Source organism: Dunckerocampus dactyliophorus, chromosome 3 (assembly GCF_027744805.1).
Source record: "Dunckerocampus dactyliophorus isolate RoL2022-P2 chromosome 3, RoL_Ddac_1.1, whole genome shotgun sequence".
NCBI lineage: Eukaryota > Metazoa > Chordata > Actinopteri > Syngnathiformes > Syngnathidae > Dunckerocampus > Dunckerocampus dactyliophorus.
In genome coordinates this window covers 16,727,944-16,751,182 of record NC_072821.1, presented here as the reverse complement: position 1 = coordinate 16,751,182, position 23,239 = coordinate 16,727,944, and the positions used below count along the sequence as shown (strand labels likewise).

Below are 23,239 nucleotides of genomic sequence, written 5' to 3'. Positions count from 1 at the left end.
TTATTGGTTTTGGAGCTAAGAAAAATGTTCTTAACCTGTCCTGAAAAAGGAGAAGTGTGTTTTTATTTGAATTAGTTTAGATCTCAAGTAATAATTCGAAACATATTTTATCATAAGGTGCATTATCATGAGTCTTACTTCACTGGTTGGCCCTCATTTATGGCAAAAGATTGTACAGTACAGTATTGTATATTGGGTTTATGCACAATATCTCCAAAGGTGGCAGCAGAGCAACTAAAGAGGTGGCACCGCCCACTAGGACTTTCAGAAGAAGAAGAAGACGAAGAAGGAATCAGGAATCAGCTGTCAAAAAAAGTATACCGAGTGAAGGAACGTATCAACAAAGGTATTTGGAATTAACAGAAGCGTATCAGTCAAAATGTCTACATGTATTGGCTTTAGACGTGATAGCTAACAAAACTAAGGGTGCTTACTACGGTTGTTTTCTGTCCGTGCTGCCTCCTAAGTAGCTCACATTAGCTATCGCCTAACTGCGTGAGCCGACACTTTAGCTTGTTAAACAACATAGCTAAGCTCGCTGGTTAACTTGGAAGGTTGAAAGCTGACCTCTTTGTCCAGTGGTCGCATTGAACCAATGCTTGACGTTTGAATGACTTCAATGAACGTGAATGTAGTTGTCATTCGGCAGACATGCATACGTTGGCGGCTAATGTTAGCACCAAACTATATTTGTGTTGTCAAGTCCTGCAATAACACACTACTAGTCCTAACTGGTGTAAAAGCAACACGCTGTGATGTTTTCGTTTAGTCGTTCATATCTTTAATAGTCAAATGTTGTTAAACAAGCAGAGTATATTGATTGATTGTGAGCTTACACTGTTAGCTTGCATCACATCATCAGATGTTTTGCTTTGTACTGTCGTTCTCAGGGATGTCACAAGGAGTGCATTGATTTTACCTGTGAGGTCTGACTGAAAGCACCCGTCAAGATGCCTGCGGTGTCCACCGGGGCCAAGGACCTGTATTTGTCCACAAATCTCGGTGACCTCAATAAGAAGGCTGAAATCAAGCCGGACAAGACAAGCACAAGAAAGTGTGTGATAACCGTTGAGGTTAACTTGCACTGCATTTGCTGTCCAACACTAATGCAATTTTACTGTGATACAGCTATGTTCATAGCGCCTGCAAAATCTTCAAGGCGGCAGAGGAGTGTCGTTTGGACAGAGATGAGGAGAAAGCTTATGTACTCTACATGAAGTATCTGACAGTATATGACCTTGTCAAGAAGAGACCAGACTTCAAGCAGCAGGCGGTACAGTGGCCATCCTCACATTTTTATCTTTAGATTGTGGTGTGGTGAAATAGTTTATTTTCATAATTCCGCTTTACTCCAATCTACGAAGGAGTATTACCTGACCATGCTCGGGACAAACAACTTCAAGAAAGCCATTGAAGAAGCCGAGAAGCTTGCTGAAAGCCTCAAACTCAGGTCAGAAGGTTTGATGATCATCACATTGTTTAATGATAATATCAAATCCTCTAAATGGTGACATTTTGAAAAGGTATGAGGAAGTTGAAGTAAGGAGCAAGCTGGAAGAGATGGAGAGAGAAGTTGAGAAAAAGAAAATGGAAGAAATAACTGAGAAAGATGACAGTCAAAGCTCTCCCAAAGCAGCAAACAAGACCGAGAACAATAAGGTAGCACTATCAACACTGTCATTTTACCTGTGTGAAGAAATCCTCAATTGCAAGTTGGAGAGACGTTATTTAGATGGCATAGATTGACAACAGCTCTTATTTGAGGTTCAATTATTCTTCTGACAATATCCAAGAACTGTATCATAAAAAGAAGTTGCGCTGTTAATTTAGCAATATGGTTACTATTGTGCTTGTAGTTTGTGCTGCAGTGGTTTAGAATTATATAGCTTTTTCGTATGGTCTATCTCTCATATAGCATAACAAGAAATAGCTCTATGTCATGCGTTCACAACTGCAAATGGCATGTACAGCTTTTGTGTAAGATTGTATTTTATTGTGCTGGTGTACCTCATGTTAACAATCAAGTTCATGTCTTTCCTTATTTTGATCCATCGTATGTCGAACGTTGCAGAGAATGATGAATAGATATTGTTATACTGAATATGCAGTTGTATTAGGTTAGATGATATGATCTTATTTGAGCCTGTGACTTCTAAACTTTGAGTAAAAGACAAATGTACATTTGTTTTTTTTACCTAAATTATTGTGACTATGTCAGGAAAAAGGAGAAAAAGAGGAGTTGAAGAATGCAGCTTCAAAAGGTAAGCAGAGGGACACCATAATATTGTGATTCAATGTTGAATGAAATACAGTACATGACTCTATTTGAGATACTGTAGTAAACTGTTGATTTCTGATGCCCTTGCCTCTCCATTGGCTTGTGGCAATTCCAGATTGTCTACATTTTTCTCCCATGTGTCACTTCAATGACCTTACCTGCTATTGCAGCAGTGCCGGCCGGGGGCATCACAGCTGAGAAACTTTTCCACATGATGATGGACCAAATGATTACTGTAATTGTCATGGATGCCCGAAAGCAGAGAGACTTTGAGGAGTCTCACATTCAAGTTCCATCAACGGCCTGCATCAGCGTGCCTGAGGAAACCATCAGTCCGGGGTATGTGACAGGAGGAGCATATAGAAAAGAAATAGCTTGATTTTAGTCCCTGTTAATTGAGACTCTCATCATTTCATTATCATTTTTCATTTTTTGAGGCCAACATGATACAACAAATACAAAAATGTTGTATTATGGTGCATGTTAGTCATTCCTCTCCATTTTGTCTCCTGTATTTGAATCAAAATTGAGTTTGATTGATTTTTCAGAATCACTGTGAATCAGATTGAAGAAAAGCTTCCAGAGGTGTCCAAAGAACAGTGGAAAAAGCGTGGATCTGTGGATTATTTAGTCCTGTTAGACTGGTTTAACTCTGTTACAGATCTAACACTGGGCACTACATTGCAGAGCCTTAAAGATGCTCTGTACAAGGTAATTACATTATCAATTAAAGATGTGAACGACCATTTGTAGACTAATTACATTCTTAATAATTCTGACACCACAGTGGGACAGTATGACCATCTTGCGGAGTGAGCCACTAGTGTTGGAAGGAGGCTATGAGAACTGGCTGTTGTTTTACCCAATGTACACAACCAATGCTAAAGTCCGCCCTCCCAGACAAACCACTGTCAGCACCCTGCCTCAGTGTGAGTATCATCAGTCAAACTGATGCATTTTAAACCAGGCATTGCTTATCTTATCTAGGCATTAAGACATCTACAAAATATACACTGTTCACAAAAATGACTTGTATTAACTTAATTGTGAAACCTCATCATGAGAATTTAAGTAATGAGATTTACATGTTTGCCAGTGAAGTGTTTAGCCAGGTTTCATTGAGTGTAGTTTAAACGTGTGAAATAATTGTTTTCATGCTCTCTGAGGTGTATACTTTTAATGTTTTTAACAGTAAACTTTAGTTACCCAACTCTTGAGGAACCAAAGCCTCCTACTCCACCTCAGCCAGAACCAGAGCCAAAAGAACCCACCGCTCCCTTACTAGTGAATGGAGTTGCTCCAACCGAAACACCCACACCTACAGCTCCTGTAGCTACAGAAAGATTACAAGACACAGTTGACTTTCCTCGCTCGCTCTGTAAAAATTCTGTGGTGGAACAAAGTAAGAAAGGACCGTTGACATCCAGCCAACCTTCTGCCACATCCAAGGCTGTGCCACAGGTACTGTTGGTCTTTCCAACCTTTGGATTAAAAATGTAAATAAGTGAACAATTCCCAACTGAACTTGATTGTTTTACTTGCTTCACTCATGTTATTCTTTTACCCCTTGTCTTGTCACAGTTTGACCGTGCAAAGAAGCCCTCAATCCGCTTCTCAGATGAGCTTAAAGAGAGCTTGAATGGACCAGACAAAGACTCCAGCAAGAACAGGCCAAATGTCCCTGACCGCTCAGCCAAACCAGCCATCAGCATTTCTTTGTCTGAAGAAGAAGAAAGTCAGATGCACTCTCAGGTGGTGGCATCGAGGGAGAAAGCCAGGCAAGAACAGGAGAAACGCATTCAGGAGCGTCAACGAGAGGCGAGGCGAAACAAGGAGCTGAAAGAGAGGCTTGAAAAGGAAGCGCTTGATAAGAAAAAGAAGGAAGAGGAGGAGAAACGACATCAGGAGAAAAAGAGACTGGAGAGACAGAAGGCAGAGGAAGAGGAGGACAAAGAGAACCAGGTGTGGGGAGATAAAGACAATAGAGGAAGAGAGCAAAACTCTGATGCACCGACAAAGAGTATGTCTCTAGACACACCTCCCAATCATGTTGTCAGTGAAATAAAGGTGAGTTGTCCATCACATCACGTCTCATACATTAGGTGGACACAAGTATTCGGACACCTGACCATTACACCTGTGGGAAAATGGAAAAAAGAAATTGCAATTTATTCATCATCCCAATGATACCACAAATTTGGAGGGATTAAGCTTTTGTTGCTGAAGAATTGAGATTCAGGGGCAACTAAGGGGTCTAGCCCAACCTCTGACTGATAAATCCATTAAATTGTATAAATATACTGTATAAATACTGGTTAACGCTGTTTTGAGAGGGTCACTGAAAGAGTAACAGCCAAATAGCAACCATGTTTCCCTATAAAGTCAGTAAGTGTTTTTATTCCACAGAGAGAGCCACTGACGAGAGCAAGAAGTGAAGAAATGGGAAGGAGTGTGCCAGGCCTGCCAGATGGTTGGATGAAGGTACCATGTGACACTATATCATGCTTTACAAAACCTTTTAAAAATATTTTTTGTGTACCTGAATTATTTGTAAGTGCTTTAATAGTTATGTCCATTCTCATGTAGTTCCTTGACACCGTTACCGGAACCTTCCGATACTACCATTCCCCAACCAACCGCGTCCACCTGTACCCGCCCGAGGTCACTGTTCTGACACCACCAGCTGTAGAGCAGAAACCACCGCGACCAGCTGTGCCACCCTCCAATGTGGAGAAAGAGCAGGAGCGGGAACAGTCCAAATTAAAGCGCTCCTACTCTTCTCCAGACATTAGCCAGGATCTGAGAGAGGAAGTCCAGAAGAAGACCTCGGCACCAACTCCTGCTGCTGCCGTACCGACCATCAACAGAGAAACCAAGTACGGCACACAAGCATTTAGCTATTCTCCAATCCAGACATAAAATGTTTTGTTTGTAGGATACAAGCATAAAAAACAAGAGGGAGTGTCAGATTTTGTCAGAGGACTGTTGACATATTTTGCTGAAAATTCGAAGTTCTACAAAGCATGCACAACTATTAGGCAATTAGTGTTTTGTTCATATCCATATCTGTGCATTTTTTCTCACGTCAAGAATGATCGGTTTATTGGATTAAACCATTCCCAGGTGATATGCATTTGTGTAGTGAGGAAGGCTCTGGCCTAAAGTAAGAGTTTAAATGCTCAGTGTACACACTGCTGTTTCAAATATGCATATGACAATAAACCCCTTGAATCTTAACATCCCATATCAAGGTGTGTGAAGTAAAATGAGACAAAAAGATGTAACTAAAAGTTGAAAAGCATTCAGGAAGAATTGCGCAGCATTCAGGAAGGCCGTGCATCAAAGTACTCAATTGCTTGCTTAGCAAGCTAAGGCCTGAAAGATGACCGAATAATGGCAAGGCCCCACACATCCTTACCCTCACCTGATTTAAATCATTTGAGCATTTTAACTGGCTCTATATACATTTTAAAGTGAAGGAAAACAATCTGCTTCTTTGGCAGAATAATTGTGTATTTGATGTAGTCTTTTTCTTTGTCCTTTAATATTGGTTTCATGTTATTTCTTCAGACCGCCCAGTGCTAAGGTCTATTCCAAAGTAGAGCTTGCACGACCATCAGCTGCCAAAATCCGGAGCCTGAATCCAACATTTGGAGGCCTGGGTTCAAGTTTAACTGGCCTTCGTAATCTTGGCAACACTTGCTACATGAACTCCATCTTGCAGTGTCTCTGTAACACTCCAGCCATGGCGGAGTACTTCAACAACAATTTTTACCTGGAAGACATAAACAGGTGAGTACATCTACATGCAATTGCATACCATTCACTATCAAGACAAAAGTATTTGGACATATTTCAGGCTTTCTCGTGCATTTATTGTAGCATGTCTTACAAAGTTTTTTGAGCACAACCCACAGGGGGTGCTTTAAAAGTAATGTACATCACTGTAGGCAGACATTTTAGGGTTGGCTAAAATGTTACTCAAGATGCGTTAATCAGAAGTTTTGCTTTCTGTTTTTGTGTTCTGACAGGTCTAACATTCTTGGCCATAAAGGTGAAGTAGCGGAGGAATTTGGTGTTATCATGAAGGCGCTGTGGGCTGGTCTGTACAAGTGCATCAGTCCACGAGACTTTAAGACCACTATAGGGAAGATCAATGATCAGTTTGCTGGTTATGACCAGCAAGACTCTCAGGAGTTGCTGCTCTTTCTCATGGATGGGCTCCATGAGGACCTCAACAAGGTATGGTTTCACAAGCAGTACCAAGCACAGGGACGTAAGCACCAAACTTTTAGCAAAACTATTGTCATGCTCACTGACATTTTGAAAACGTATTACGTTTATCTTTCTTTTTTTCACTGGGTTTCATTTTGATGGCAAATTAGAGAGTAAGTAACTTGTGTGTGTGCGCGTGTGTGTGTGTGAGAGTGAAAGTACAGGTGTGTTCTTGGTACTCTTAAGGCAGTGTGGGTGTGCTTTGTCTGCATCTGTCTGGTCTGATGTTCATCAGAATCTCTGTGCATGTAGACCCAAGATGGCATGTCTTTGCTTGTATCAGCTGATCCACTTTACCAGCTTCATTTGCATTTAAACGTAGGCCAAATATCTATATATTAGTTCTCAGAGGTAGCTTTGGGGATAATTCCCTTATCACTGTTTTCATTTGGTGGCAAAATTAAGAAATATACCGTAAATTCTGGTGTATAAGGCGTTACTTTTTTCTCAGAACCCTGCGGTTTATACAGCGGTGCGGCTAAATTCTAATCTCGTCACATCTCTTTTACTTGAGAACTGATACTAATTGTACAAGTAAATAGTGTGGTGCTTGCGAGTCAGTGAGGAAGTGGTAGCTCTTTCTTTGGCAGGAGCCACTCACGAGCTGTCAGTGCATTCACAACAGGCTTGTCAACCCATTGGCAAACACAGGTAATTATGTATTGGAAAACGCAGGTAATTTTGTATAACAGTATAACAACATAACAGTCTGACTCACGGTGTCATCTTACTAAGAACACTTTACTGACAATACTAAAATAATCACAGAGCAACTTAACACTCAGAACGGAAACCTCAGAAACATACAACTTGTGCCAATACAAGTTTGAAATGGAAAAAAACTACTTATTAAAAGTTTTCCCATAATGCATTGCGTCTGAGCAACGCATTCATTGGGGCGCTGAAGTGACTACAGCCTACCTCTGGGCTCCGGGTCCTCTGCCTCCATGTGGTGGACAGAGGTAGCATTGCAGCGCCATCCACCATTTTCTATGCTGCTTGTCCTCCAATGAAGTGATTCGAGACGCAATGCATTATGGGAAAACTTTAAAAATGTTTTTATTTTTTCCCCATTTTGAACTCGTATTGGTACATGTTTGTATATTTCTGAGGTTTACCTTTTAAGTGTTAAGTTGCTGTATGATGAGTTTAATGTGTTTGTAAGTTGACACAGACTGTTACATTGAGTAATGACTTCCCGCAATTTCCAGTGGGTTGACAAGCTTGTGAGTTTTTTCATAGCTCATGATTGGCTCTTGTAAAATAAAGAGCTGCCTGGTCCTCATGGACTCGAGTGCAATATGCCATTTTATGACATAGACACGCGTGGCTTATACACCAGTGCAGCTTATATATGTACAAGTTTGTTTTTTCCTTTAAATTTAGTGGTGCGGCTCATACACCGGAATTTACTGTACACGTCATGTTACTTTAAAAAAATGGTTTTGCATAAGTGATATGCATTTCTCATGAAATACTTTCCATCTCATCCACATCCCTTCTACAGTACATGATGTTCTGAATTGTTTGAAATTCATGTGACCAAGTCCCTGTCCACAGTGAAACTCACTGGAGTCACATTTCCACCAAATGGTACAGTTCAGTATGGCTCACCGCAATACAGTAATGAAATCAGGTTTGCTTCTCCCCCACAGGGTGTGGAGACAGTCGATGATACTTGCGTCAAAAAAGTGACCTCATCGCAGCAGGACTGTGTGCATATCACAAGTGATGTACACACAATCTTGTATGATCTGTAAAAAATAATCACAATAGGTTTGGAATCCACTCTGTGTCGTACTGCTTTTACTTTTCCCCCCATTCCATTCTTGTATTATAACTCGTAAAATAACAATTTGCTCTCTACCAATCACTGGACAGCAGTGTGTCTGGCTCCACCCTACATTAACAGACCATACGACTGCAACTGCTTCCACAACAAAACAGTGCAGGAAATTGTAACAGAGCGGTCAGATATTTTGGGACACTTGCCACGGGAAACCATGCTAGATGTGTGCCATACCAGAAATAAAGTTAACTGTACTGCTCAGTGGAAACGGCTTTTTGAGCCTCACTCAAGATTTATCAAATGTTTTATCAACATGGCTGCATGTCAATGATCCTGAAAGATATTTAGTTGTGGGTAAAATACAAGCGTGCCCTTCAAATATATTGATTTAAAAAAAAAAAAAAAAAATTTAAGTCTGTATTCAGCACTTTTTGGAGTTGAGTTTACATCTGCCTGTTGCAGGTTTTAGGCGTCTGCTGAATGGCTGTACAGTATATGTTTACTAACACTCCATGTGTTTTGTCTGTGTTGTCAGGCGGATAACCGGAAGCGGTACAAAGAGGAGGAAAATGACCACCTGGATGATCAGATGGCAGCAGATCTGGCCTGGAACAAACACAAGCTGCTGAACGAGTCCATCATCGTGGCACTCTTCCAGGGCCAGTTCAAGTCCACTGTGCAGTGTCAGACTTGCCACCGCAAGTCTCGAACTTTTGAGACCTTCATGTACCTCTCTCTGTCTCTGGCCTCCACCAGCAAGTGCTCCCTGCAGGTCAGTTGCATACATTTGCAGCCTGAATTTGGCGTCCTGTCTCTGTGTTCAGTGCTCATCAGCCATTGACTGTAGTCATCTAAAAGGACTGTTATGTTTTGTTTTTCCCAACAAGAAAAGATTTCTTGACCCTTCCAGTTTCAATCCACTACAGTATTTAGAAAATAAGTTTGAAGTGAAGTAAATAAACATGACAAAATGTATTAACGAAAATATGCTCTCTGCATCCCAGGATTGTCTGAGGATGTTCTCCAAGGAGGAGAGGTTGACTGATAACAACAAGGTCTTCTGTCGGCACTGCAAAGCTCACAGAGATTCTACAAAGAAACTGGAGATCTGGAAGGTCCCCCCAATTCTCCTGGTGCACCTGAAGCGGTCTGTTAACATGTCTCTGTTAACTTGGAATTGTTTTGACTGAGAACAAATACCGGGCCTTAACGGTTTACATTTTCAGATTTCATCATCATGCACTGAGCTTTCAACTTTGACCTCTGCTGTGTTTATGTATGCTTGTTCTTCACACCCTTACAGCTTTTCCTACGAGGGTCGATGGAAACAGAAGCTGCAGACCTCTGTAGATTTTCCTTTAGACACTCTGGACCTATCACAGTATGTCATCGGACCCAAGCAGAACCTGAAGAGATATAGTCTGTTTGGCGTTTCTGTGAGTAGATCTCAAATGAAGTTTGTTGGGAACGATATGTTTGCATGCGCTTATTTCTTTGTTGTTTCATTTTCCAGAACCATTACGGAGGTTTGGATGGTGGCCATTACACTGCCTACTGTAAGAATGCCTTCAAGCAGCGCTGGTATAAGTTTGATGATCATGAGGTTTCAGATATCTCCACCTCCTCCGTCAAGTCTTCTGCAGCCTACATTTTGTTTTATTCCACCCTGTGACGGAGCTTCTGGACCTGAAGAACAACACACAACACCAACCGAGATGGTTATCTTTTTCTTCTAGAAAGCCACAGTTGAGGGCACCTGATGGTCCATCGTGGACCTGAAGGCCCATCGTGGAACTGATGGCTGAGGGATCTGCCTGGAGAAAGGTGCACTGGCACGCTGTGCAATGCTTCCGCCACTAGAGGACCCTATAGCTGTGACAACATGCCTACCGCTCATATTTCTGGTCTAGAGGCTACAAATATGCCATCTTGACTCCACCCTGTGTGGATTCATTGTAGGGCAGGCAGCTGCTTCCAAGCTTCTCACTGTCGCGGTTAACGTGAATGGCTGGATTGCAGAAGTGTGTGAACACCTTGTTGACACCTACAGTACATGGCATGTACATACTTAACAATGCTGATGTTGCACTTTTCGAAATGTAAATATTTGAGGACAACAATTTTATTTATGTGACCAATTTTTTTTGTCGTTGACCGTAGCAGCCATATAATCACACCGTGGATGTTGCATTAGGTGCTACACCTGCTAGCCGCCTAACGTCTTCAATCGTTAAAGAGGACCTATCATGATTTCCCGTATTGTCTATCATATTTGTTTATGCAAATTTGTTTAGGCCCTTCATATTAAACTGCTTTCATGTATAACAGTTTCGTGATAGGCAGGTTTTTGAGACAGTACCTTTTGCAAGTTAGCCAATCAGAGGACACTAGACTTAAGAACTTTGAACCTGATAGGCATACATAAAGTGCCTGACAGTGCAAGAGAAATAGGGATCATTTTGAAACTGTGAATCATGCAACACTACTCGAGTGGGCTCTCAAAAGAGCTGCTAATTAGCATAATAGGTCCTCTTTAATGGGATGGAAACAGACTGAGTATTCACATTTGCATAATATCGAAGGATAGGCGGGAACTGTGATGGTTGTGTGTTGATGTTAATTACATTATTGCACTTACATAATATGCAACCAGTAGACAGTATGCAGAACACATAATAGCTTATAAATGAATACGCAATGCTAATGCTTTAAATTGGTGCAGATGTGGAGATCTCTTCTGACCTTTATCCAGCCAGCGACAGAAAAATCTGTTCCTATTAGTTTGAAGCCTCTTTGCCATTAAGTCATATTATTGACTTTGTTACCAAGTACACAAATGGAAAATCAATGTGTTTGAAAAATACTGGCATTTTATGTCTGTGACTAATTTTGATTCTCGAAGATCAAATTTGTAGTCTGTGAAATTAACATGTATCCGGTTGGTTTAATTCTATCTTCTGTCACATATGAGACGACCTGATAGATTAGAATTGACATGATTTCTTAGGTCAACACTAAATCAACTAAACGCAAGCACAAGGTTGGGTGAAATGGACCAGAGAGGGGAGGTGCAGGGATTTCACTTGCTACTTGGAACACTTTTCTCGCCTAGCATGAGACTCAAAACTCTTATTTTCCTGTAAATGTTGATTTCTCAATGCTTTCAAGTATAACAAATATATTAACCTCAAACAACTTATGACTATTTATTAAAACAGATTTGAATTTGTGGTTGTAAGTCTCTAATGTCGCCATTAGAGAGATGCAAAGTCAGAAAACAACTCTTCTCTGTGTATATCAGTACAACCTTTTAAAGTCCAACAATCTTTGGTTTTCGGAATGGCTTGCGGCTATAAAGCAGGATGTAGGCGTCTGCCGATTGCACGTGGCTGTCTGGGATCTCTCGGACCTCCGAGTCATCAAAACAGTGCCACGTTTGGGTCAGGGTGTTGTGGCACAGAGCTGTGTAGTGACCCATGTTCAGTTGACCTGCATGGTTCTGCAGACAGAGGACTTTCACTTTAAATGCCTCAATCACACAAAACAACCACAAAAAGATATGGTACACGTACCACAACCGCATAGAGACGATAGGAGGAATATGAGGTGTTCTGTTCCGAGCTGGACAGAAATAAGCTGAGATCAAGTTTCATGGAGAAGACAACATTAGTCCTGAGTTTCACTTGGTTCTTTCCTTTGCAACCAAACCTGCAGAACGCAACAATGAATCCAACTGAGATGCAACAACCGATTGCAGGATTTCCGCTGCTCACTTTCCTACCTACCGTTTCAGGTGCAGTATGAGGATTTCAGGGGGTTTGTCCAAACAAGTGAGGACTGCAGTTTCTCTCCTCAGCTCACAGGCTGAACAGAGCATCTTGTCTGCCCCCGTCAGGAGAGTTTGCTCAAAGAACAGAGACAAGCAGTCCTGCACAGGATGGACAGAGGGGGGACAAAGGTCAGAAATCACAGTAAGGTGGTAGACCAAAGTGCCAGGACACAGTTCTTAATTAGAGTATGAGACCTGTTATTTCCCCTTGAATCTTACTTCATTATTTATCTTATGATATTTTGGACAGCACTATGGACAGAACGTGAAAGCTCAAGTGACTAACTGCGTGTGTAACAGCACGGTGGCCAATTACTTTTGTCCTCAGATGTGGTGGGGTATTGCTATGTACCTGAATGGAACACTTGCTGGTGTTTGTGGGAATGGGTAAGGAGAGCACGGTGAAGGTCTGCATGCTGTGGGCTTGGTGGTCACACTGCATGCACACCGTCATGTAGCTCAACTGGCCTTCAAACAACTTGGTCACAATGGTGGACTCCCCCAGTGTAGAAGCACAGTTTCTGTGTTGGTCTCGCCTCAGCTGGTGCTTGGAGAAGCGGATCTTGCACCTCCCGACCTTTAAAGCACACCAAAGTGACCTCTTTGAGAACATGGGGTGAAAAGAATCGAGGTACCTTCTTCAAGTCGTCATGGAGCGTGCTGGAGAGGAGGAGCAGGAGTTCTTGGGCATCCTGCTGAGAGTGGTTGTTGAATTGGGGCAGGATGGAGCACAGCACTGTCCTGGCCTCCACTGGGGCACAGCTGGAACTCCTCCCCAGCCACATCTGTTCCAGGAGGCGTACAAACACCTGGGCCACTTGGCACTTGGCCCTGCACAGACATACACCGTTTCCACAATTATTAGGCAATTTGTATTATTGATTATTAGTTTTATTATTTAAGAATAACAGTGCTCTTGGTCAATCCAAAATGTTAATAAACATCAAACTTTAATATTTAAGGATGTGAAAGTGAGGTTTTGGCTTTTGTTGAGAACATCACTTTGCACAATTATGAGGCAACTCGAAGAAAAACAAAAATATTCCCACCTCACTACTTTCTTTTCTTTTTTTTTTTTTTTTAAGTCAGTGATAAACAACACGAACTACAAATATTTCTGACATTTCCAAAAATAAATCAGAGACCAATATAGCCACCCTCTTTTTCAGTAACACGGAAAAGCCTTCCATCTATGGAGTCTGTCAGTTTCTTGATCATTTGACCAACTTTTTGTGCAGCAGCAACCAAAGCCTCCCGGATGCTGTTCAGAGAGGTGCACCTTTTTTCTTCACTGTAAATCTCACGTTTAAGGGCCCACACGTACTCAATAGGGTTTAGTTCAGGTGAGTGAGGAAGTCATGTCGGTATTTTTAAGACCTTTACTAGCTCGTGGAGTACTTGGACGCATGAGATGGCGCATTTTACTGAATAAAAATCATGGTCTTCTTGAAAGATGCACACTTTCCTGTGTGAAGAAAGTGGAAGTAGGTATGGGAGTTGAGTTTGAGTCCATCTTCAACCTGAAAAGGCCCCAAAAGTTCATTTTTAATAATTCCATCCCTTACTAGTACCCCATTTCCACCTTGCTGGCGTCTGAGTTGGAGTGGAGCTCTGTCCATTGCTGATGCAGCCATGGGCCCATCCTTCTGGTCCACCAAGAGTCGCTCTCATCTCCTCGGTCCATAAAACTTTTGAAAAATCTGTCTTCAGTCATTTCATCTGGAATATGACAGCGCTGTAGGATAATGGGTTCCTGGGAGCTCCACGTGTGATTTTTCTCAAATATTCGGCAGTTTAGTTGCATGTTTTTCTCTCGACACATTTCTTGCGACCCTTTTGTGCACTTGCAACAAAGCATTTTAATAGTTCTGTGGAAAATATGCATAAAAATGAGAATATGGTCACAATACACTAGGTCCCCAATTTACGAACACCCAACTAGCGAACACTCGCAAGCCGACTGGTCTATATTTTATTTTATTTTGCCTTGTAGTCAGTCGCTCAATCAGTATTTATACTGCTACTGTACATGCTTGACCAGTAGAGGGCACTGTGACACTGCTAATGCAGCCTTAGAGCTAATGAGACCAACAGAGGAAGAGTTAGACGCTGGGGAGATACAGTGTAAAGCTAAATGGAAAGCTAAATTGCACAACCCGACAGAGCATGTGATTAAAGTTTATGACGAGTTAATAGGCCTGCTTAATTCTACACCACCCATAGAACACTACCTCTTTTAGAAGAGTAACAACGACGACTTGTCCTTTTTTTCAATATCTCCTCCTCCACAACAACATATGCTTGGCGACTCCTCTTCAAAGGAAAATAACATTTATCATTACGTATTATTATATCACTTTTATTATTGTTTTTTTCATTAATTATCCTCGTTTAATATTACTACTGCATCCAAACTCATATTTACATACCTACACATATACTGTACATGTATACACGTACATGTAGTACCTACTTTATATCATTGGTAATATTACCTTTTCCCCTACTTAAGAACGATTCAACATAAGAACGGTCGTCTGGAACCAATTGTGTTCGTTAGTTGGGGACTTAGTGTACTGACTTGCCTCATAATTGTGCACATGTGTGATGTCACCTGAGCAATTCAGCCTGCTAGCAAACTCGATATTGTAGAAAGAAAATATATGCATCATGAATGACAAGCACATCAGACTGTAAGGTAGTTTTTTCTGTCTCAGTGGTTAGTGTCCCACTATATTTTGAACAAATAAAAGGTCACCATCAGTAGGGGGTTTCTCACCGCGCCAGCTCTTTGCGAGTGTCCTGATGTAGGAGGTGCTCCACAAGGGGCACCGTGGAACAAACACACTGCAACACAGCGTTTAAGTAGCAGAAGTTTCCAGAGTTGTCCAATCCACACACACCCGGTCGATCCCACCCCTGATACCTGGCCGCTGCAGAGCTCAGTCGATTTTCCATCACAAGACCACTGCTTTTAGTGTTTTTTCTACCGGAGTAAGAAGAAAAAATGTTAAATAGATAATCTTTTAAAACATCTGTCTTCCATACGCACCGCTAACACCGTGTGTTCCAGAATGCACTAGGGTGGGCTTTAAAGCAAAAATAATTAAATAATATTGAAAAAAACAGTATCGGTATTGGCAATACTTTTTCAGTATTGTACAGTGTTTACTTGGTATTGGATTGATACCAAAATTTGCGGTATCGCCCACCCGTTAATGCACCACAGCAACAGTGTGGCTAAATCTGGTGACATTCCCAACACTCTTGGCGACATTTTCTCAAAAGTGACTAGCGACAAATCTACTTTTTATGGCGTTGCTGCAGAGATTTCTGGTATTTGGGGACTTAAAAGTGAAAGCACGTATTGATCTATAGTTTGTCTTCCCACTGAGCAGCAGCGGGTGCTCCTGAGGCGTCCGCCCTGGCCCCAAAGCAGTCGCAAGCCTTCAGTGCACGGTCAGCTCCCGCTGCACACTAAGAGCATAGTGGAGATCCACGCACCCATGAATCACACATGCGGGAGGCGCCATACCACCTGGGTGAATCTAGCCTTGATTTTACATCGCAAGATCTAAGACGTAAGTGTTTCTTAATTTTCATTAAAAGACTACTTATTACACTCGAGCCTCATTTGGACTCGGTCACTTACCTGCCAGTGTGTCAGAAGTGTGATGGAGAACGATGTGTTATAAGTTAAACAAGTAGTCCTGACTGCAAGATAAAATGTGGAGGCTGGAGGTGAGTCCGGATGGAATTATTCCACTGTCTAGACTGTGAGAGGTGCTGGTCGAGATAAAATATTAAAATTATTTTAATTTGATGAAGTGATGGCCAATTTTAAATGTAAGTTTATTTTTTTTAGTTCTAAACCTAAATAAGATGTTTTTACTCACTTTTTTGTGTCTCCTACGAGGTTATGCTTTTTTCCTACAGTATCTGTTACATCATATGCAAATAATATGCAAACTAACCGATGGTGTCATCAAGCGATTTCTAGGACAGCCAATAGCTACTTTTCGTACTGAGGAGTTGGCAACAGTGCAAACAATGTGTTTCCCTGCCACTCTTGGCTAGTTAGCTGGTGACCATCAGCTGTTAGCTTTCTGAACTAGCTAACAAGCTAGCATCACTAAAGAGAGGTAATAATGCTAATGCTAATCTTCTACCAGTTTGCTTCATAGCCAAGTATAAGCATAGCTGCAAACTAATATACCAGTACTTTCTTTATTGACTACAGTGGTTAGCATCATTCATTTGTTCCAGAAAGTCTGACTCTAACCGAACAGACCAATTCATTTGTTCCAGTAAGTCAAAAATGTTCAATACATGATTTTATAGTTTTACATACAGAAAACAATTTAATTTAATTTCAATATATATAAATGATGGAGAGGAATAAATGAACATTTAAGTTCACATTAAGCGCTGACTGTCGGGATGAAGGCTCTGCTGCACCTCCACACTGGGGCTGTGGTATTCGGCTTAGAAGCCATCTCTTTTGTGCCTTCATTCACATTAGCTGTTGCTTGCTAACTTGCTGCTAGCACTCTTGTGTATCCACTCACTACAAGGACAAAGGACAAAGAGGCTTAACGGCTGACAGGAGGGTTCACTTTCTCCGTTCATTCCACTATAGAACCATCGCACACAAAAACATGCAGAGTGAACCTCCTTGTCATCCAGCCTGTGGTAAAACGAGACGCGGAAAAACAAACACACATACATACACGTGTCAATTTATCGAGGCCGGCAATATTATCGACTTTTTTTTTTAATCGTTCGATTAATCGATGTATTAATTATCGTGACAGGCCTGTTAATTGTTAGTTAACAGTTCATTTAATTGTTAATGTACTAATTGCCAGTTTCAATGTACTTGACAGGGCCAGTGCCGCTGTTAACTGGGATTGACTGCAGCTCTCTTGTGACCCTGAACAAGATGAACGCCACAGAAAACTGATGGGCGAATGGTGTACATTCATATTGGATAGAATCCTAGAATTGGGACAAAAGTGCAAACCACTGACTGGAAGCATATTTGTTATTTACTATGTTAGTTGTGTTTTGGTAGCTTAAAGAGAAACAGACCAACCTTTCCTTGGGGTGATTTCTTGGCATTTCTTGGTATGACGTGCTGTTCAGCTGAGGCAGGACAGGCACCCCGGCGCCGTTCTCCAAAGCCAGTTGAGAAGCCAGAGTTCTGGTGAACTGGGTCAACTGGACCTGCCTGCCTGAGCTCTGCATGGTGTGTAACACAAAAGTGTTTATGTAGATGGTGTGTATCGTCACCCAGAAGCCGAGAAGGAGCATGTCAGCCTGTGATCCTCTCAGGTCGGACGCTGGATAAGGAAGAGCAGGTCCGGTCCAGCCTTGCAGATGAGCCGCAAGTAGGGATGGCGAGTCCGCAGCGGCACACTGAAGGCTTGATCTATTCTGTGGAAATGAACATGACTCCATCACCTTCCTTTTGTTGGATTGATGAAACTGCATCTTAACTCCCGAGTCTAAGAAAATGTCAACAAGCTTGCCCTCCATCCAGGCAGACGTGTCCAACCACAGAAGGTGGCGGTGGCTGCAGAAAGGTCTAAGCAGGTGCTCCACCACCTGCACAACTACAGGTTTCCTACTGCGTCTCCGGAGATGCTGTGGGATATACAGGTGCATGTTACAGATGAAGCCTGAGCGGATGTCACAGAGGACGGCAAGGTGAAGAGAACAGGGCCTCTGCTGGTAACAAAGTTTGTATTTCTTCACAGCCAGGTTCTCACCAGGTGTGTATAAGGCCTGGTAACGCTTGGTCACATGGTTACAGAAGGCAGACAAGGTGTCCAGCTTGTCTTCATCTTCTAGTCGGCTTAAATACAAGAGGCTGCTTTGGAAGCAGTCGCTCTTCAGGACCCTCTTCCGTCCTTCTAATTTGAGGCTTAACTCGCACTCTCCAACAGAAAGACCGTCCTGCAGAATGATGGAGAAGCAAGTTAGCATCTCAACATACTCCTCCTCAGATAGGTCAGTGCCTTGTTCCTTGCTTTGAGCTTGTGAAGACTTCAGCGTAGCACCTCTCCTCATCAGCTCCTGCATGGCTCCTCTGTCCAGCACCTCCAGGAGAAGCTCTCTGGCCGTGTAGTACACCTGGTAAGCTGGACCCATCTGAGTTCTGCTAAAAGGCTTTACTTTCTTGGACTTGAAGATGTTAGGCAGGCACAGGGTGTCTCTGCGAGAGTCTCCGTGCTGCTCCTCCACCAGGTGGCACTCCTCTGACGTCCAGCAGCATTCCTTCACCGACAAAGCCTTGGCCTCCATTGTGTTGTTAGTGTGGTAAGAAGAGAACATGTTAACACAGTGAGGTGTCCTGCTCTGATGCCCGCATGTTTTAAGGACTGGTGCCATCATGCTCGTGTGTGAAGAGCTTGCGAGCAGATGCAATACGCAGGGGGGCAGTTGTCTTATCCTAAAGGGCGTCTGAGAAATTGTGTACTGTACAAATATCTCCGTGTGTGTGCGTGCTGGGTGATACATGTCTTAGACACGTTAGAAAATGTTCCGTGGAGGGAGATCTTAAGGGACTCTTGTGTCCTGGCAACATGTGAACACAACAGTTTGTACACAGACTAGCTCCCATGACACACACGGATATATTTTTGTGACGGACTCCTGGGTTTGCATGCACTTTTAGAAAGACTTTTCAAACTAAGAGCGCCTTCCATTTGCTTTCACGTGATTCGTCTGACATTTGTCCCCAAGATAAATTCAACATATTCAACACAGTCCGCATAGCAACATTACTCTTTAACGCTTGAATGACAATACAAGGACTGGCCACAACACTTGCTTACGAGAGTCAAAACAGAAAATCCGCCTTTAGGAAGATAATAAAGGTAAGGCTTATGAACGTGTTTCATTCCTGGACTGTGATGTACATCGAGTTTTAGTGTAAATCGGACTTTATTCTTAAATGATACCTAAATGAACACGTAAGTCACTCACACTGTACACATAGCACATGAAGGACATGTCAAATACAGAAATAAAACACTAAATACGAGAATTAAACCAAGCAGTAATATAATGAAATCGAGACAGACCCAGATAATGTTAGCTTTTACCTGAATCAACATAAGGCTCACTGGGATGTTGATTCTGGTCTTCCAGCCAAATGAAGCTTTCCATAATAAGACCACTGCACTACTTAGTTATCACTGTCACTTTCATAGGAGCAGGTGCTTTAACATGGTCAAGGATACGATCTTTGTCCTTAAGACCCAAAGTGTGGCCAATATTGGTGGGTGTTTCCCCTCCCCCGGGAGCTTTTTATCATGCTCATTTTCACTTCCATGGTCATGGCTTTTCTTTTCCTTGGCGCATTTCCACCAGACGAGACATAATGAAATGCAAAAGGTCAATTGATAAGTGGTGTTGTCCACTCTGTGTAGCTGCGGACGGGGCACACACTGTCTTCACCTGCGGTAGACGAGACCTGGCATGTACTGCATCCTGCGTGCACGTTCATTTCCATGCACGTGCAGTAACTGGTTCTCCAGCAAGTTGAGTATGTACGGACCAAAATTACGTTTTTAATGAATTTATGGGAACACGTGCATCACCACGAAACACCATAACCTGAGGTCCACTTCTCGTTGATTTCGATTGACACTCTTAGAGATTATTTTTGCAGTATGTTGTGTTGTAGTTTTGAGCGTGGGAATAATTTTGGAAATATTTATCAGCGGTATTGGCAGTGGTGGCACAGCATTGTATAGTTTATAGGGTTCACAGGTGAATATTCTCTACATGGAAAGGGACAGTAGCCCCAAGCTAGCTTGTTGTTAAATAGTAGTAAATAGTAGTAAATTCCTTTTCTTATTATTATTAGTGGGATTCCATTCATCATATTTATTCACAGAGGAGTTTGAAACTACAGGATGTATAACTATTTGCATATCTATTGCATATATATCTGCCCTTTTGGCCAAGGCAGAAATTAAAATGAGGGATACCACAATTATTTAGGGAAATAATAATTATTTAGGGAAAAATACATTTTCCTTTTAAATGTATTACATTGGATTTTAATAATTTCAACACATCATTTCAACACACTTAAGATAAACAAACAAACAAATCTTAAAATAAAAGTCTGCCCTGTCAGTTACACATCTGTATCATCAAAAAAAGATATTTTTCACGACATCATATATCAGAGAATCCCCCACAATACAAGGCTACATACGCTCCGTTGCAAAAAAAATAGTACTATAGTCACAAATTATTGACACACTGAATAGCAGCATGGATCAGCTGATCTGCTGTTTAAACAGACTACAGTATATATTTTCAAACTGCATTAAGGCTATGAGTCTTCTCCATCTGGTGGCACAGGTTGGACTAGTTCCAGGGTTGCACACCTGAAACCAGGCAGTGACGCTTAGCTGTTCTGTCAGTTTCAGGTGAATTAACATACTCTAACTGTGGATGGGCGGCCTTCGTCAATAAAATGTGTGTTCCCTGTTGTGGTTCCGATTTAATATCGTATCCATCCTATCTGCTTCACATAGAGCGTAGCCTTGTAATGCTTTGTTGTGGGAGAAGTCAGTGTGGATGTGATCAGTGAGTCGAGGCATGCGTTGCCCGGGGTTGTGCAAACATTCAGAATTGAATTGAGAACGGCCTCTAAATTCCAATGCAGTTCTTGAATTTGAATATGAATTGCGCTTGCAAACAGGAAGCAGAATTGCAATTCAAATTGGAGTTGCAGAAAGTAATTAAAAGAAATTCATGATGCATAATTAAGGCGTATGTAACAATGACGCTTTACAGTATACATTTAGAACATTAATTTTATAAACAAATATTATTGTATGGACTTTATGTGCACTGTAATTTATGATAGTAGCAATTTGCTAAATGATAACACGTCTGTACTTCCATTTGGAAGAAAAATGGATGTAAAAAGTATCTAATTCTCACTGATATGTGATGATGCATTGAAGTCAATTCCACTTCCTGTAATCCCAAATCAGTTCGACATCCTGTAGGGTGGAGTCAATTCAAATTCAAATTCATCCCTTGAACTGAATTGTATTGTGACTGTTGACTGCCTCTGGATGCGTTCTAGCATAGAAGGGCATCCACTCCGCATCAGTACACACTTCGATTGCTCCGCAGTTCTTTTTCATACATTTGTTCATTTATCTGCAGCCAGCACAGTCACTTTGGTTACACGGGGGCTGTTTTGCAAGTCTTGTACTGTGTGTGAAAACATAATCGAGGTTTACTGTGAAGTTGAAGAAAAGTATTGGGACACCTGGGACACACTGTTAGGGTTTCCCCAAGGATTTTTTGACTCTTGCGGCCGTGTCATGCCACTGCTGCATCACTGTGGCAGCATTTTTTTAAAAATACTTAAATTTACTGCGGGTAATAATGTCAACATTAGGGTCTTATCACAGGCTTGAATAAGAAATGCGTTAATGAACGTTTAACACCTTTCTCTTGGTCTTTTCTTCCTCTCCTTATCTGTCAAGTGCCAACAAGGCGATTCCGGTGCACATTTTTCAAAATAAAGCGTAATGAAATGTTTTTATGATAGAGTCAAACCTGTCTTAGCGGCCACCTGCCTATAGAGGCCACTGAAAAATCCCCCAAAGAAAATTTGCGTGTTATAGACCCTGTGTATAGCAGTCACCTGTCCAACGCGGCCAGCGGCCACCCATTTTGTATCCCTTGGTCAATATCTGACAGCATATAGCGGCCAAAATGCCGACTCAAGCAGAAGCTTCATGCACGAACAAGTTTCATTTTTTAATCAATGAAGCCGTCGTGTGTAGACTTTAATTACTGAGTCCTAGCTCAGTCACAATCATTCACAAGAGCCACACAAACTGTCAGTTGTTCCACATAAAAAAAAGCCGTCTTCTTTGGAGCTTGTTGCAGACAGTGACACCGTTTATTTCCTGGTGTGAGACAATGTGCACTGGTCGGAATAATAAAGATGAAAGTTGCATTATCTGTGTGTGGCTGCGGGCATCTGTCCGTGGAGGCTCAAGAGCGAATGAAGAGGGGACTTAATGTCAGCTGACGGATGTCACGTGACATCTACAAAGTGACGTTTTTGACATGGGTGACATGTGACCCACACTACCTTCACCAGCGCCGTAACGGGCATCCCTGATATAGCATACATGTCCATTCATACAATGTATTACATTGTTGTCATGTAAAAAAAAAAAATCAAATTTTCAAGATGGCGACTTTTTTATTTTGCCGTGGTGGTCCGCCACGATCCATTACATGTACCCTGACATCCTTGCCCTTTCTTGCTTGGTTCATGTGCTAGCTTTGCCGCCTTTTGAGAGGAGCTTCCATGATGTGCACTAGCAGCCTTTTGGCTGGTACAAGTAGTTCAAAGGTGTAGAATCCTTGTTGGGCTCCCCCAGGATGATTAGCCAGTTGATATGAGCGCCACTTCTTATTAAGTCATGTAATACGACTGCTAGCGATCAGCGTGTGTTGCGATCAGCGAGCGTTGTTTGCTTTGTGAAACTGTAGGTGAGAAACATCAGCATCATCGAGTGTTAAATGTTTGCTTTTTCTGTTTTTTTTCCAAGGCTGGATATTTTTTTGCGTTGATTATATTTTTGTGTACAGTTTGAGCCGCACGGTGGTCTAGTGGTTAGCATGTTGGCCAACACAGTAACCGTCTGGAGATCGGGAAGATCTGGGTTCGAATCTCCGTGGGACGTTTCTGTGTGGAGTTTGCATGTTCTCCCCGTGCGTGTGTGGGTACCGGGTACTCCGGTTTCCTCCCACATTCCAAAAACATGCATGTTAGGTTAATTGGTGACTCTAAATTGTCCATAGGTATGAATGTGAGTGTGAATGGTTGTTTGTCTATATGTGCCCTGCGATTGGCTGGCGACCAGTCCAGTCCAGGGTGTACCCCGCCTGCCGCCCGAAGTCAGCTGGGATAGGCTCCAGCATGCCCCGCGCCCCTAAAGAGAAGCGGTACAGAAAAAGGATAGATGGATGTACAGTTTGATAAAAATGTGACTGGATGAATGTACTG

At 42.0% G+C, this 23,239-nt stretch overlaps 2 protein-coding genes across 3 annotated transcripts; one reads left to right on the top strand and one right to left on the bottom strand.

The window, feature by feature from the left end:
* Nucleotides 1-247: 247 nt before the first annotated feature.
* usp8 (ubiquitin specific peptidase 8) lies at nucleotides 248-11,570 on the top strand. 2 transcript variants are annotated; one of them, XM_054771643.1, is made up of 19 exons: nucleotides 248-346; nucleotides 891-1,054; nucleotides 1,129-1,273; nucleotides 1,365-1,450; nucleotides 1,524-1,659; nucleotides 2,219-2,261; nucleotides 2,452-2,617; nucleotides 2,827-2,989; nucleotides 3,066-3,207; nucleotides 3,471-3,739; nucleotides 3,860-4,345; nucleotides 4,685-4,759; nucleotides 4,865-5,154; nucleotides 5,849-6,070; nucleotides 6,310-6,520; nucleotides 8,878-9,114; nucleotides 9,347-9,489; nucleotides 9,646-9,778; nucleotides 9,856-11,570. In XM_054771643.1, exons 2-19 carry the CDS (start codon nucleotides 951-953, stop codon nucleotides 10,012-10,014), a joined length of 3,210 nt encoding a protein of 1,069 aa, XP_054627618.1. In that variant the 5' UTR covers nucleotides 248-346; nucleotides 891-950; the 3' UTR covers nucleotides 10,015-11,570. The 2 variants fall into 2 exon arrangements, with proteins under 2 accessions (XP_054627618.1, XP_054627617.1); XM_054771642.1 differs by having other exon boundaries at nucleotides 2,449-2,617.
* LOC129178940 (putative ubiquitin carboxyl-terminal hydrolase 50) lies at nucleotides 11,232-15,058 on the bottom strand. Its single transcript, XM_054771644.1, has 6 exons — nucleotides 14,951-15,058; nucleotides 12,807-13,002; nucleotides 12,524-12,748; nucleotides 12,128-12,270; nucleotides 11,915-12,050; nucleotides 11,232-11,841 (listed from the first exon to the last, which is right to left on the bottom strand). The coding sequence occupies exons 2-6, from the start codon at nucleotides 12,954-12,956 to the stop codon at nucleotides 11,653-11,655; spliced, it is 843 nt and encodes a 280-aa protein (XP_054627619.1). The 5' UTR covers nucleotides 12,957-13,002; nucleotides 14,951-15,058; the 3' UTR covers nucleotides 11,232-11,652.
* Between the last annotated feature and the right edge of the window lie 8,181 nt (nucleotides 15,059-23,239).